Raw genomic sequence first — 13,984 nt, 5'->3', positions numbered from 1 at the left:
AAGTGTGTGCGTGGGCAGTTGTTGATTTAGCCTAACTGCAGGGTGGTATCTGCAGAAGGCCCTGTTCCGATGAGCAGAGCATGCTCATCTGAAAAAGACAGGGGGAATGTGACCCTGTTGATTCCTCTTGGACCTCTCAGTGGCTTTTGAGTCATAGTAATTATACTGAGATGACAATGAGAACATCACATTCTAGTAGTTCTGTTGCTATCTGGCAGGCCAGTTCCAAAACTTGATGTTGCAGAATAGCATCTCATCTCCTTGGAACTTGAGCTTTGAAGTCCTGCAGGGTTCTGCCTTCTCCCCCTGCCCCTTGTCAACAGATTCAGATGAGGTTGGATGTCCTGAATGGGCATTGGGCAGCAATAAGAGGTTAGAAGAGAGGCAATAAACCAAAGATCAGTCCAGAAAAGACTTAAGGTGTTTGTTGTTTGATAATGTAGAGGAATTAAGGAAACAGCACTGCATGAGGTTGCACTCCTCCTAAAGGAGAAAGATCATAGCTTGTGGTTGCTATAGATCTGGGTCCACAGATTTAGTTAAAAAAATTTAAACTCACCCAACATAGTTCCAAGAGGGAACTTGTTAACTTTCAGTGAGTATTCTATTCCCTGGATTGTGGTTTTCCACTTTTTGTTTCAGCTGGTCTGTTTTGTAGCACGTAGCACTTACACAGAGAGCCAGTGTGGTGTAGTGGTTAGAGTATCAAACTAGGATCTGGGAGACCCAAGTGCAAATCCCCAGTCCATCTGCCATGGAAGCTTGCTGAGTGACCATGGGGCAGTCACACACAAAGAACCTAATCTACCTCACAGGGTTGTTAGGATAAAATTGAGAAGAAGAGAATGATGTAAGCCGCTTTAGGTCTCCATTCGGGAAAAATAAATAAATAGAGCAATCCTAAACTGGTCTACTCAGAAGAAAGTTATGTTATTCATTGTGGTTTACTCCCAGGAAAGTGTTCTTAGAATTGCAATCTTAGTCAGCTTTGGCTGGTGTGTTGCTGGCTCTGCCCTTTCTTTGTAAGGCATCATCTGCCTACAATTACCCTTGCTTTGTTCACATATTACTGTAATATGTTGTGGGTGTAGTTCCTTTTGAAGCACTGAATTTGGCAGCTAGTTTAAGTTGTGGAGACCAAATCTCACCAGTTTTGAAAGACCTGGCTCCCAATTCCTTCCTAGACAGAATTCCAAGGGTTAGTTATTATCTTTAAAGCCCTGAATAGTTTGAGGCCAGGGTACTTGAACAAACTCCCTGCTCTCATGCAAGTCAGGCCATCAGCAAAGATTTTTTGAAGAAGCCCTGTTCTGTAGTCCCCCACTTTTCAGAGATGGGTGGCGACCAGAGACAGAGCCTTCTCTGTTGTGGCACCTCAACTGTAGCGTTCTCTTCCCACCGCTATCTTCCAGCATGAAGCCTACTGAGCTTTTAATGCCAGATGAAAACTTGCCTATTTTGTCGAAGGCTTGCCTATTTTCTTGGGCATTTGTGTTACTGTTCTGGTTCTGTGTGGGTGATGCTGTGGTTTTATTGCATGATGCTGTTCTGATTTATCTCCTGGTTTTCTTTTCCATTTTTCTTGCTTATTGTTTGAGTTGGGAGCTGCATTGGGAGCTGTTTCAGCCATGTATGTAATCACGTAATCATTTTGGACCTCTTCTGTATATAATCATTCTGTATATAATTATTGTAGTATGTATTTATAATTGTGATCATTTTCATATTGAGCACCTTTTGCACTTTATATAAAACTTGTAAAAATCTATAGTATACATCATAGTCCCCCCGACAGGCTGCGCCTTTCTCTTTTTGGTATGTACATAATCACAGCATACAAACAAAGCAAATCTATAACAAAAGTTCCCCCAAAGCAACCACCACGAACCATTTAAATGAAAGAAGATGTACTCCAATGAACTTGAGTAATAATATTTTGTGGCTTGCAGAATTTTACAATATGTTACCCTTACTCAAAAGCACTGGATTTCAGTAGAAGTGGGCATTTGTTAGTGAGAAATTCTAGGCCCCTCATTATTTGATGAATGTGCATACATCAGAAGTAACCTCTCTGTCTCTCGTCATGTTGCAGGTTTGATGAGATTGCTGGGGGCTTTGATATGTTACCCGGTGCCATACACCAGTCCCTTCCAACTGCTTCCGTTATGCTCAATAGCACTGTGGTGGAGATCCTGAGGAAAGGAGACATGGTTATGGTGCTCTACCATCCTTCTGGTTCCTCAGGCCCAGCAGGCATTGTTCTGGCTGACTATGTCATTATAACCTCCACAGCAGAGGCCACCCGCCTCATTTACTTCCACCCATCCCTCTCACCGGCTAAGGTCCAGGCCCTGCGGTCACTGCATTCCACAGGGGCCACCAAAGTGGCACTGGCCTGTACTAAGAAGTTCTGGGAAGAAAAAGGAGAAGAGATTTATGGTGGCACTTCCATCAGTGACCTCCCCTCCCGGATCACCACCTACCCCAACCACAACTTCTCCAAGGGCCTAGGGGTCATCCTGGGCTCTCAGACATATGGGGATGACTCTGAGATTTTTGCAGCCCTGAGCCCCCTAAAAATCATTGAAGTGGTCCTGAGGAATTTGGCTGCCATCCACCAGCGCCCTTTGCAGGAGCTGCAACATCTTTGCAGCCGGTGGGTGGTCAAGAAGTGGAAGCAGGATCCCCATGCGATGGGGGCTTTCACCCTCTTCAGGCCCTACCAACTGAGTGAACATGCCGAGGCCTTGGCCATTAATGAGGGAAGGATCTATTTTGCTGGGGAGCACACGGCGTTGCCGCATGGATGGATTGATACTGCAATTAAATCTGCTTTGAAGGTAGCCCGGGATATCCATCAGGATGGAGGGACACAGGACTGTGTTCATGTCAGAGACAACAGATCGTGGGAATTAGAATGTCATAAATCTCCTTGATCATTTGCAAGGATACATTCAACTTTCCTTCCTTGAACTGACCAAATAAATGTGAACTTGCGCAGTTCATACAGCAGCATTTCAAAACCAGGTTCCTGTGTGGACCAGACGGACTAGCCTAGCTGAGTCCTTGACAAATTTTCTTTGGTTCTAGGAGCCAGCGCCAAAATTTAGGAGCCAAATCCATGTTTCAATCTTCAGGTTTTATATTTTAATAACTATATTTCTAATTATTTCTTCCATAACACCTAACTTCACAGTTTTTCATAATTTTACTAAAGCGATGACAAAAGAGTTGTAGTATATAAGTAAGCCCTGGTCTAGACAGTTGGGCAGCCACAGAGTGAAAAGACTGCTGTTAGAGGGGGAGCAGCCAATCTGTTAGTCCCAACAAAATGAACTCAGTTTTTCAAAACCCTCAACCAAAATGCTCGATGCGCTCATGTTATTAGCCACTGTTTCCAACAGAGGGAGTATTTTCCTTGTCTCCTTGAATGGATTTGAGAAATCTGCTGTCTTTTAGACTCCAGCCTGTAAAATGGGCATGATAGTTACCTGCTCATAGAATAGAGTTTAAAGGGTTCAATGAGTAAATTTAGCCCAATGATCTTGAAAGAACTTTCCTCCCTTTTTGGTGTTTTACTGGGTCCAATAATGTGTTTTATATTTTTATAACACTGAATACAAAAAGCCGGGAATCCACCAGTTAACCAAATCTTACTATTTAAATATAGGTGCAAAGTGCAAGTGCAAACAGTGTAAACAGTGTACAATAGCAATAAATGAATATAAATATGAATGCAGTTTCAGTTCTTCAAAGTCCGTATACAAAATCCATAAATAATCCACAATAGGAGATCCGGAGGTAGGAGAAAGGTGTGCCAGGGTACCAGGTAAGTACCAGGTAAGTAGACCACAGTCCACGCAGGGGTAGAAGATGAGTGTGCCGACGGGCAGATGCGTGCATAGATTTCCCAGTTCCCGTTTCGTGTTGGAAACACTTCTTAGGCACAATGAACATGGACTGTAATAAATTAATTTAAAAGTCTCTAAAATCACAATGATCAGTGTACAGTCAAAATCAATAAATCTGTTACTCACAGGGCAAAGTTCTCCCAGTCACAAACACTCCTAGATCATGTCTTTTACTGTAAGGTTATCCACGGACAGATGCTCAGGGTGGGGAACCCATTTTAAACAAGACCAATTAGTTAAAGCGATAAGCGCTTCCCCGGTCTAAAAGGGACCGACCATTTAGCAAACATACAGTAGTTTAATATACAAAGATAAAAATACACATTCCTATATTACACAAACATCCTCTGCAAAGCTCAACAGCTGCAAGTAAAATGACATGTAGTTTACAGAGAAAAGGAGATTCCCAATCTCTCCACGGCATATGTAAACGCTGACTCGTCGCTAACCGAGGAAGCAGGAAAAGTCTATTTCCTGGTTCAGGCCCATCGGGGCCAGGCTCTGAAGTTCAAAAATCCACTTAGTCTCTAATTGCAACAATTTCCTTTTTGCATCATGAAGGCAGGATTCCTGTACTGAATCCAACACAGAAACACTAAGCTCACTGATATTATTATGGACTGATAAGTAGTGTGCGACCAAAGGTGCTTCATGGACCCTGTTTGTGATCCTAGAGATATGCTCTTGGATTCTGATCTTTAAAGGGTGTGTGGTACTGCCCATGTAACAAAGCATGCAACTACAACGGATCACATACACTACATAAGACGTCCTGCAAGTGGAAAAACTTCTAGATTTGGTCCTGCCTGGAATAATGCTGTCTAATCTTACCATGAGGCTGCAAACATTGCAGTCCCCACATGGAAAATGTCCCGTTGGTAAGTTTTTGGGGGGTTCAGTGGTTTTGAATTCTGATTGAGTAAGTATATCTTTCAAACTTTTAGTTCTGCGATACCCAATTGCAGGAGGTTGCTCACATCCAGGAACACTGCTGATCAAATGCCAGTGTTGGCGTATAATTTGGCTAATAGGAGAGGCTAAAGTGGTATAATCTATAGCCCATTTAATCTGCCTGTCAGTCTCGCGTACCTTAGGTTTGAGTAGTTCCTCACGTGGGGTACTGGCTGCCCTATTCAAAGCAGAGGCAATTGCAGATTGTGGATACCCCCTGCTGGTAAATGCTCGGGCTAGCTGTCCACTACTCCGTTGAAAATCCTCCAGATTGGAGGAATTACGTTTGATTCTAAGAAATTGGCCACTGGGAATATTGTATTTGAGACGCCTCGGATGGAAAGAAGTGTAGTGCAAATAAGATGCGCGGTCCGTAGGTTTCTTAAAGGGACGGACCCGCAGTTTGTTATTACATTTGTAAATGGTGACATCCAGATAGCTAATACACTCTGAATACCCATGCCAGGTGAATTGGATATCGGGGCTAACACTATTGATCCAGTGACAAAAATTCTCGGCCACTTCATCCGTTCTAAGAATGGCTATGACGTCATCTATATAGCGACAATAAAAGACAATGTGTTCCATGTAGGGATTATTAGAGACATTCAAGATGGAAGTCCTTTCCAACTCTGCCATATAAAGATTGGCAATGCTGGGGGGGTGGCGCACCCCATCGCCCCCCCTTTGTTTGAAAATAATATTTGCCATCAAATTTGAAATAATTCTGTTCCATTATCACATCCAGTATATTAAGCAGGAATGGGGTAGAAGGATGCTGAGACTGTCTGGACAAAAGTGCATTTTCTATTACTGACCTTGCCCCCTCGTGGGGGATCGAGGTATACAGTGATCTCACATCTAAGGTCATGAGGTAGGAGGAGTTAGGAACCACCAGAGACTCAAAGAGATCAAATGCATAGTGTCCTTGAGGTAAGCTTCCGTATGCGTGACAAGCGGTTGGAGGAAATGGTCAAGATAGGAGGATAAGGGCTCCAACACGGAGTTGGAGCCCGAGATAATGGGCCTCCCCGGTGGGGGGGGGGGTACCCCCTTTGTGAATCTTTGGGAGAGTGTAAAGAACGGGAGTGCGGGGATGTTTATTGATTAGAGCCTCGTGTGTTTTCTTATCTATCTCATTAGCTACGAGGCCCTCATCCAAGACGACTTTGATGATTCGTTGAATGTGCGTCAATGGATCACATCTAGTACGTTTATAATCAGTGGGGACTGCCAACTGCCTCTCCGCCTCCTGAACATAATGAGCAACATCTTGGATGACCACTCCCCCTCCTTTATCGGCCGCCTTTATGACGATTTGGTTATCCCTCCTAAGGGAATTCAAAGCCTCCCATTCGTTCCTGGTTAGATTATATCTTATCACGCGTTGTTCTTTCTCCAAGTTTCCTATATCATGCACGACTACCTTTTCAAAACACTCTATAGAGGGATCTGTCACAGGGGGGCAGAATGTAGACCTAGGTTTAATCCCTATGTTACCAAAAGATTCAGAGCCAGTTCCGAAAAACCTCCTTAGTTTGATAAGTCTAATCAGTTTGTAAACATCAAGTCTGGTGTTAAATGCAACATATTTTGGCGTCGGCACAAAACCAAGACCCCTATTCAAAATGGAGCATTCCATAATGGAAATCTGGCGGGAGGAGAGGTTAAAAACTAAGTCCTCTGTTTGTTGGATCTCTTTGGGCAGGCATTGCTCTTGCCTAAAAAAGGCCCCCTGGATGTGTATAGCACATTCCTGTTCCTCAAACTTCTGGTGCTCGACCCTTCATCACCCGAAGTGTCTGTTTCTGAGGGCTCCGTGGTTTCAAATTCGGAGCCCATTTGTAAATTTTTAGCCCAGGACACTCGTTTACGGGGTCTGCCAAAACTCTCCTCTTTCCATACATAAATTCTGCCTGTAGTATAATCCCTCCGATCCCTTTCAAACTTTTTCAGCTTCAGTTCTTTCAATTTGTTTTTACTCTCCTCAATACAGCGATCTAGCTCTGCCTTTCTAGATTCAAACTCCTCCAATGTTATTTTCACCTTAAGTTTAAATAGTAAGATTTGGTTAACTGGTGGATTCCCGGCTTTTTGTATTCAGTGCTATCTACTATCCGGGTTTGTCTCCCCCATTCTTGGTAGTGGTTATATTTTCATAAAGCAAATATGGGTATTCAGACTCTCTTAACAGATAAGGATTAACTGGTCTATGTTGTGTATTCACTTTGGCTTAAAAGCCCCTTGCAAGATCAAAGCAAAGCCTAACCCAGCATGCTTTTCAAGAATCCTGACAACCAGCAGCCACTAGGTGGTCCATCAAAAATTGGCCTGCGTTCCACTGGTGTTTTATCATCTTTCCCTCCTCTCACCCAATGCTAAAACTAATGCATCCTTTGCCCTTGGAAAATACCAAGACTTTCTTAATGAGTGTCCTGGGATCATCTTATTCCCTTTCTTCCAAGATGGAGACAATGTCATGATTCATGATGCCATATCATATGTCATCTGATAACAGACTGAGCAGCTCATAATTTCATTCACTTGTGAGTCCTTAGCATGCAGGTCAGTAGTCTGGTATCCTATCAGATTTCATGACTACGGTTTCTTATTAAAAAACACTCTTGAAAGCCTGCACAATGATTTTAAAAAGCTTCAAAATGTCATCTGGTTAGCAGAAGCTAAAGAACTAGCACAAATCCTTGGAGGACTTTCATTGGTGGCGGGTCAACAGTGCCTTGTGCTGCCGATTAAGAGGTACTGGTGGTGGGTCACACATTGCTGCAGTGCTCACTTCTGGCTGAATGTTTTCCTTTGAGTATTTTTTTTTCCAGAAGTCCTTCATGATGCTACCTTTCAGAGGGGGAAATGGTCAGTTTGGTGAGATCCATGTAAAGTGGCAAGCCCATTGCTTTCTCACTCCCTCTCGGTGGCTGGGATAATAAACTGGGAAGGAAGTATGTGGAGTAGAACAGGTACAAGAAAACGAATGGAGAAGACTCTACTGGAATCTGGTTTTAGTGGGAGCTGATTTGGAATGAATGGAGGGAAGGTGATACTAGGTGGAGTCCGGGGGTAGAGTCTGTGGAGGGTGGAATTTGAGAAGGGGATTTGCCTAGAATCTAGGGTATATTATAGAGTCTGCCCTCTGAAGCTGTCATTTTGTCCGGGGAACTGATTTCTGTAGTCTGGAGATCAGTTGTAATTCAGGGAGAACTCTATACCCTACCTGAAGGTCGGCAACCCTAGCAGAAGAGAGCCAGATGGGGGCTTCTGATTCTTTCCAGCTTGTTGACTCAAACCATTTGGAGGGCACTGATCATTACAGTCCTTTGAGGCCATTACTAAACAGCAGAACCAATAGTGTGGAAGGGCCAGTCCCCTTTTGAGGAGCCTTTAACTGCTTCTAGCTTCAATGGTCTCAGGTTGTTGTAACCCTGCATAGAGTTATACTGCATGAGGCTGAAAGTCCACGGATATGCTGTGGTGGAGGACATTTTCATTTGTTGAATTGCTGACACAGCTATTGAAAGAACAAGAAGCCTGCTGAGAGGTGGTGGTGGTAAAAAAAAGCCTAGGTAACAAGAGAGAAAGGAAAGTTTTGATATGTGGTCTCCTTTGCCAAAACGCTCAAGGCAAGCCACACAATCTAGGAACTTATTCTACCAGAGAAAATGTAGCCATCATTTAGCTGATGCGTCTCTCATGGGGCTGTCACCTGTAAACCTCAATTGATTTTTAACAAGGATTAGCAAATCTCTGGGCGACTGAGAGAAGGGAAGGAGGCAGCTGCCAAAGTTGCCCAGGGAATTAGCATTATTAATTATCATACTAATTGTTCCTTCATAACACAGGTTACTGTTCCCAAGGCACGGACCGCAATTGCCTCACCATATCAGTGTGATCAAACAGGCTCAGGTAGGCTGTGAAGGGAGGGAGACATTTTGCATCTGATTGAGTTGTGATTATGTAGCAGTGTCCCAAGAGCAAAACTACTCTGGTTTTACCAGAATGTTGTAGGATTTAACTTAAGCTCTTACATAAGAACTTGTACAAATGGCTATTGTTGGTATGAAGGCGGCAACTGTCTGAGCAATATGCCATTCACGTGGTCTTGGCTCACTGGGTTTGGGATCAGAATGGAGGCCTGGGCCAAATGAATTGGTCAGAAGGTGCTGGTTCTAAATATAACACGCTTCTGTTGATATAGTGACAGACTGGGTGAGGAGAATGATTTCAGTTCATGTACTGTTCTAGAGAGGAAAAACTAAGTGAACCGCATAGCTCACCTGTTGACTTAGCCTTGGAACTATGAAAACAAAGATCTGAACACAGATCTCTGAGTCTATTTATAAAGATTCATACTTTTATTTATCTATTTGTCCCCCGCTTTTCTTCCCAATGGGGTTTCAAAGCAAAGTTCAACAGTGTACGCCCATCCCCCATTTTATCCTTACCAGGGCTTTTTTTCTGGGAAAAGAGGTGGAGGAACTCAGTGGGTTGCCCTCGGAGAAAATGGTCACATGGCTGGTGGCCCCGCCCCCTGATCTCCGACAGAGGGAAGTTTAGATTGCCCTATGCGCTGCTGAGCAGCGCGGAGGGCAATCTAAACTCCCCTCTGTCTGGAGATCAGGGGGCGGGGCCACCAGCCATGTGACCATTTTCAAGAGGTTCCGGAACTCCATTCCACCGCATTCCCCCTGAAAAAAAGCCCTGATCCTCACAATGTCCCCATTGAGCTTCCGTGGTAGAGTGAGGCTTTGAACCGAGGTTCCCCTGATCATAGTCCAGCCCTTCACTTCATTGTGGCTTTCACAAATCACGATGGCAAAGGGCTCTAATTCCAATCAGAATTGTGTGGCGATGCCAGATAAGGTTTACTCCTCCCCTACACACTGATCACCTCCCTACAGACACACTGGTACATTCCTTCCTTTAAAGGGTTATTAACAGTACAGAATGGTGGGGGAGGTTTCAGTTTGTGAAGCCAAAAAGTGTGTGTTTGTGGTAAGTGTTAAACTACACTCCTCACACCTGATCTGAACTGGGGCCATGTGGTGCTTAGGAAAAACTTCAGCCACCCATTTCTACATATTAAGCCTCTATTAAAGGGACAGGCCATTTTTTCTCTACAGGTCTTTTGGCAACTCTATTTTACTGGTAGAGCAGAAAGTTCAAGGCCAAGCCCACAGCATGTCAAGTTAAAGGAATCAGGTGGCAGGTGACATGAAAGGTTGCTGCCTCAGACCCTGGTGAGGTGCTGCCCATTGGAGTAGACAGCACAGACCTTGGCCCCTTTCACATTTCCATTTCGACCTGGTTGTTATTTGTTGCTGCTCCGACTTTTTGTGGGGGCAGAAGTTTCAAACAGCATTTACATTAGTTTATGAACTGTATGTAAATCACTTTTGACCATGGCCGATTCCACACTACCTTAGCTCCCGCTTTTCTTGTGCAATGATTGCTCCATCTGTTATTGCGCGTTCTTTGCTTGTTTGTCCACATCACCCTTTGAATAGCGCTTCTCCTGCGCAATCCGTTGATCACATCCCCTTTCAAAAAGACGGGTAAAGGGGCGGGAAAAACCCAAACGGCCCCACGGTTTTTTTTTTTTAAAAAAAGGACAAATTGATGCTATATCGACGAGTAAGCATCCTGGTTCAATGGTACAACGACACCATTAATATAATATATTTTAAAAAATCACCCGAGACACTTATGATGAGCATTCGGAACATCACAGCCTGCATGCTGGTTGAAATCATCCGGGAATGGGTGAGCGGTCACGATCACCTACAGCAGCATCCCACAGCAGAGCTTCATTTTGTCTTTGGAAAATTGACATCTGTGCCTAACTCGTCGGCACAGTCCGTGTCGGGGCGTAACAATAGCCATGATTTCAGTATCATGTGGATGCCCCCCCCCAATATATAAATTGAATTAACATATGAAATTGTTCCTCTGATATTTGAGGTCTGCCTGCTTTTTTAAAATGAGATTAATATGATGAGATGTCGCCATATCGACACGGTACTCTTTTATTTTTTAAAAAAGGGGTGGGGACAAAGGCGGAGAATTACTCCTTAATTGGGAGGCGGGTCAAGAGAGGCTCGGAATTCAACGGGCAGTTATTCATCAAAAGATAACCCGCGGCGAAAGTGCAATGGGCTGTGGCGACGCCATGCCGAATTAATGACGGCTTCAGAGACGATGCGTGTGAACAGATGAAGGAATGGCGCAAGAACAACGGTAGTGTGGATTCGGCCCATTTCAAACCACCACTTTTTCTATTTTCTGGTGTGGGAAGTAGCCATTCCTCTCTAGATCTTCAGGACTTCTGCACTTTAAAAAAAAATCAGCATAAAAATATTTCTATAGTGTTGTAATAATAGCTGCAGCCAGTTCTCTGAATTCCCAGCTTTCATTTTTAAAAAGTAAGTCTTTAGACCATTTCATTGTGGAGATATGAGGGGAAAAAGCTTATCTCTACAACAGAAAGGCTCAGAGACATAGTTTTGTAAAAAAAATGAAAACTGGGAATTCAGACAACCTGCTACATCTTTTGGTAGAATATTAGAATATTATAATGCTAATCTATATATGTTCAATAAAAGGGACACTCTGGAATTGGGTGGGAAAATAAAAAAGGAGTACTGTTGATAGCACTATAGACATTTCAAACAGTACTCTGCAGTGAATGTGAAATGCATTGAAAACTTAAGAAAGGAAAAAACATTTTTTAAGACTTCCAGAACTCTGAAGTAGTGCTGTCTGACAAAGCAATGTCAGAATGGAAGCACTCTGAAATTAGTTGTTACCACTCACTGAGTCAACATCTAAAATTCCAGACAGGTCACTTGAAAGCCTCAGTGATTCCACTTATAAAATGGGAATCACCTGAGAGTGCCAGGGAAGACAATTAGCTGGCACGCTCCAAGAGTGAAACGGCTCTGGGGTGCCTGTGTTGTTATGGCCTCTGTCTCATCAGCAAGCTAGGTTTATTTTGTGGCATAACATAGAGATGATACATGAGGGAAGCATTTCCTTCTTGGATGGCGCTGACTACCCCAAGGAAGTTCAAAAACCACAACAATTTCCTTTTGAAATTATGGGGTGCGCCTATGACATTCTCTTAGAACCAACAAAATCCTCATTATTCAGATGGCTGGGAGATGTCAAGCAGAGAGAGAGAGAGAGAGAGAACTGGAGAAATGTATGTATATATATTTCAATGATTAGCACAAAGACACAGTGTCCCCCCCCCCCTCATGTGGTTGTAGCTCATGGAACTGAATTAAGACACAAGCATAATATTATACAGCCAAATAAAGCAAGAGTCCAGTGGTACTTAAAAACTAACAAAATTTATTCCACAAGTTGTTGTGAGTCAGCGCTCACTTCATCATATGCACAAGGCTGTAAATCCATCAGGCAAATTTATATACAGAAGGTGTGGGGGAGTGATACAAAGAGACACTGGTCCAAAACAAAATCAAATCCAAAGAGTAATTAGTTCACACAACATGGGTGTGAGACACTCCCTACTGTTGTTAGACAGGCAGAACGCAAAACCTAGTGCAGGATGAAATAAAATAAGCAGATACAACTGGAAGTTACAGAGGTTTAGATGAATTAATCAACATCTGTAAGGGATGGGAAATGCAAGATATGATCATCTACGCCTATAGGTGCTTAATAGTTTGCATAGCCCACTTCTTATTAATGAAAAATTATCAGATATGATAGGAAGTTGCAAAAGTAAAGCTGAAGTAATGAATGTGTAAGGGGGTGGGGCATGCCTAGATATTAGCACCTATAGCTTATTTGCTTATTTCATCCTGCCCTAGATGTTACGTTTCACCTATCTAACAACAGTTGGAAGTATCTCACACCCACTCTGAATGAGCAGATGAATCTTTGGATTGAACCTTGTTTTGATCCCCCCCCCCGCCCATTTCTGCTGTGTATATAAATTAGCTTGATGAATGTACACCCCTTACATCTCATGAAGTGAGCTCAGACTCACAAAAGCTTACACTGGAATCAATTTGGTTAATCTTTAAGATGCCACATGATTCCCGTTTTGTTTTGCTGCTGCAGATGAACACAGCTACCCATTTAGAGCTGTATGATCAATGTGCAAGGGGCCTTATAGAGTAAGAACAGCCATAAGAAAGGACCTTCCTTGAAGAACTTAGAATCCAGATAGGATACCGAATGCCCCAGCAAAGAGACAGCCCTAAGACTTAATGTGTCATGCCTGCTGTTGGCAGGGAGGACACCACTCACCACAGCAGAGTCAGGCACTAAGGTTGTAAACCTGTATTATTTTTACAATAAGAGCCTAGTCTTTTGCCAATGGTCCAATAATAATAGTAATGCATGTATGGTGAAATATAAAGAGAAGTGTCACACGGATGTCCATCCTGATTTTACTCCACCCTAAGTTCTATTTATTGGTCAAGTACATGTGACAAATGGAGCTGGCTTTTATATTTATTGACTTGCCAGGTGCCTGCCATTATTCTGCGTGTGGTGTGCATAGAAGGAGGGGTTTTCTTTAGCAGAAAGTGGCATACACTGCATCCCACATTTAAGTCTTGCCTTAATTAGCTGGCAAAAGAGTGCCTCCATTACTCATCTGAAGCTGGAAAAAAATCTGCAGTAAGGACTTAAGAACATTGTGTTGTCGGCTAAAGACATCTTTCTCCCTGACCCGCCCCCCTCAATCCTGCCTGAAGGAGAGTTCTGTGTAATTTGAAATCTAACATAATTGTCTGTGAATCTTGACTGGTCCTAACAAAGGTGTTATTTTATTACCAGGGAATTAGCTGCTGTTATTTATGTGCAAAGGATCGTGTTATTCCTAGAGATTTTCTGTGATGCCAATTCTGATCCAGATAACAGATATCATATCTGAAACCTCAGCGTACATCGAATATACATCCCCCTGTTTATAGCTTCTGTCTGTTTAGCAAATTGAACATCTGGTGAATGTCGTACGAGTAAATGCCACAGGGCATATTCCATACAGGTTGTGTTTCTGCATTATCACTCTCCAGGGTTTTTTTACTGCTCCAAGAGAACTTGTTCAATCTTCATCCGAAGAAGAAGAAAAACAT

General features: G+C 43.1%; 1 protein-coding gene across 8 annotated transcripts in view; it reads left to right on the top strand.

Annotated features, from left to right (window-relative positions):
* Window positions 1–3,735, top strand: part of LOC129327468 (L-amino-acid oxidase-like) — a 28,288-nt gene extending 24,553 nt beyond the window's left edge. For all 8 annotated transcript variants that reach the window (XM_054976148.1, XM_054976152.1, XM_054976156.1 and 5 more), the window contains one exon: window positions 2,093–3,735. In XM_054976148.1, the coding sequence (XP_054832123.1) occupies window positions 2,093–2,936 (844 nt within the window). In that variant the 3' untranslated portion in view covers window positions 2,937–3,735. The remainder of the gene's footprint in view (window positions 1–2,092) is intronic.
* The last annotated feature ends 10,249 nt before the right edge of the window (window positions 3,736–13,984 follow it).

The sequence above is a fragment of the Eublepharis macularius genome, chromosome 4, assembly GCF_028583425.1.
Source record: "Eublepharis macularius isolate TG4126 chromosome 4, MPM_Emac_v1.0, whole genome shotgun sequence".
In the NCBI taxonomy this organism is placed as follows: domain Eukaryota; kingdom Metazoa; phylum Chordata; class Lepidosauria; order Squamata; family Eublepharidae; genus Eublepharis; species Eublepharis macularius.
The sequence above is the reverse complement of the archived record's forward strand: the minus strand, read 5'-3'. Positions and strand labels throughout refer to the sequence as shown.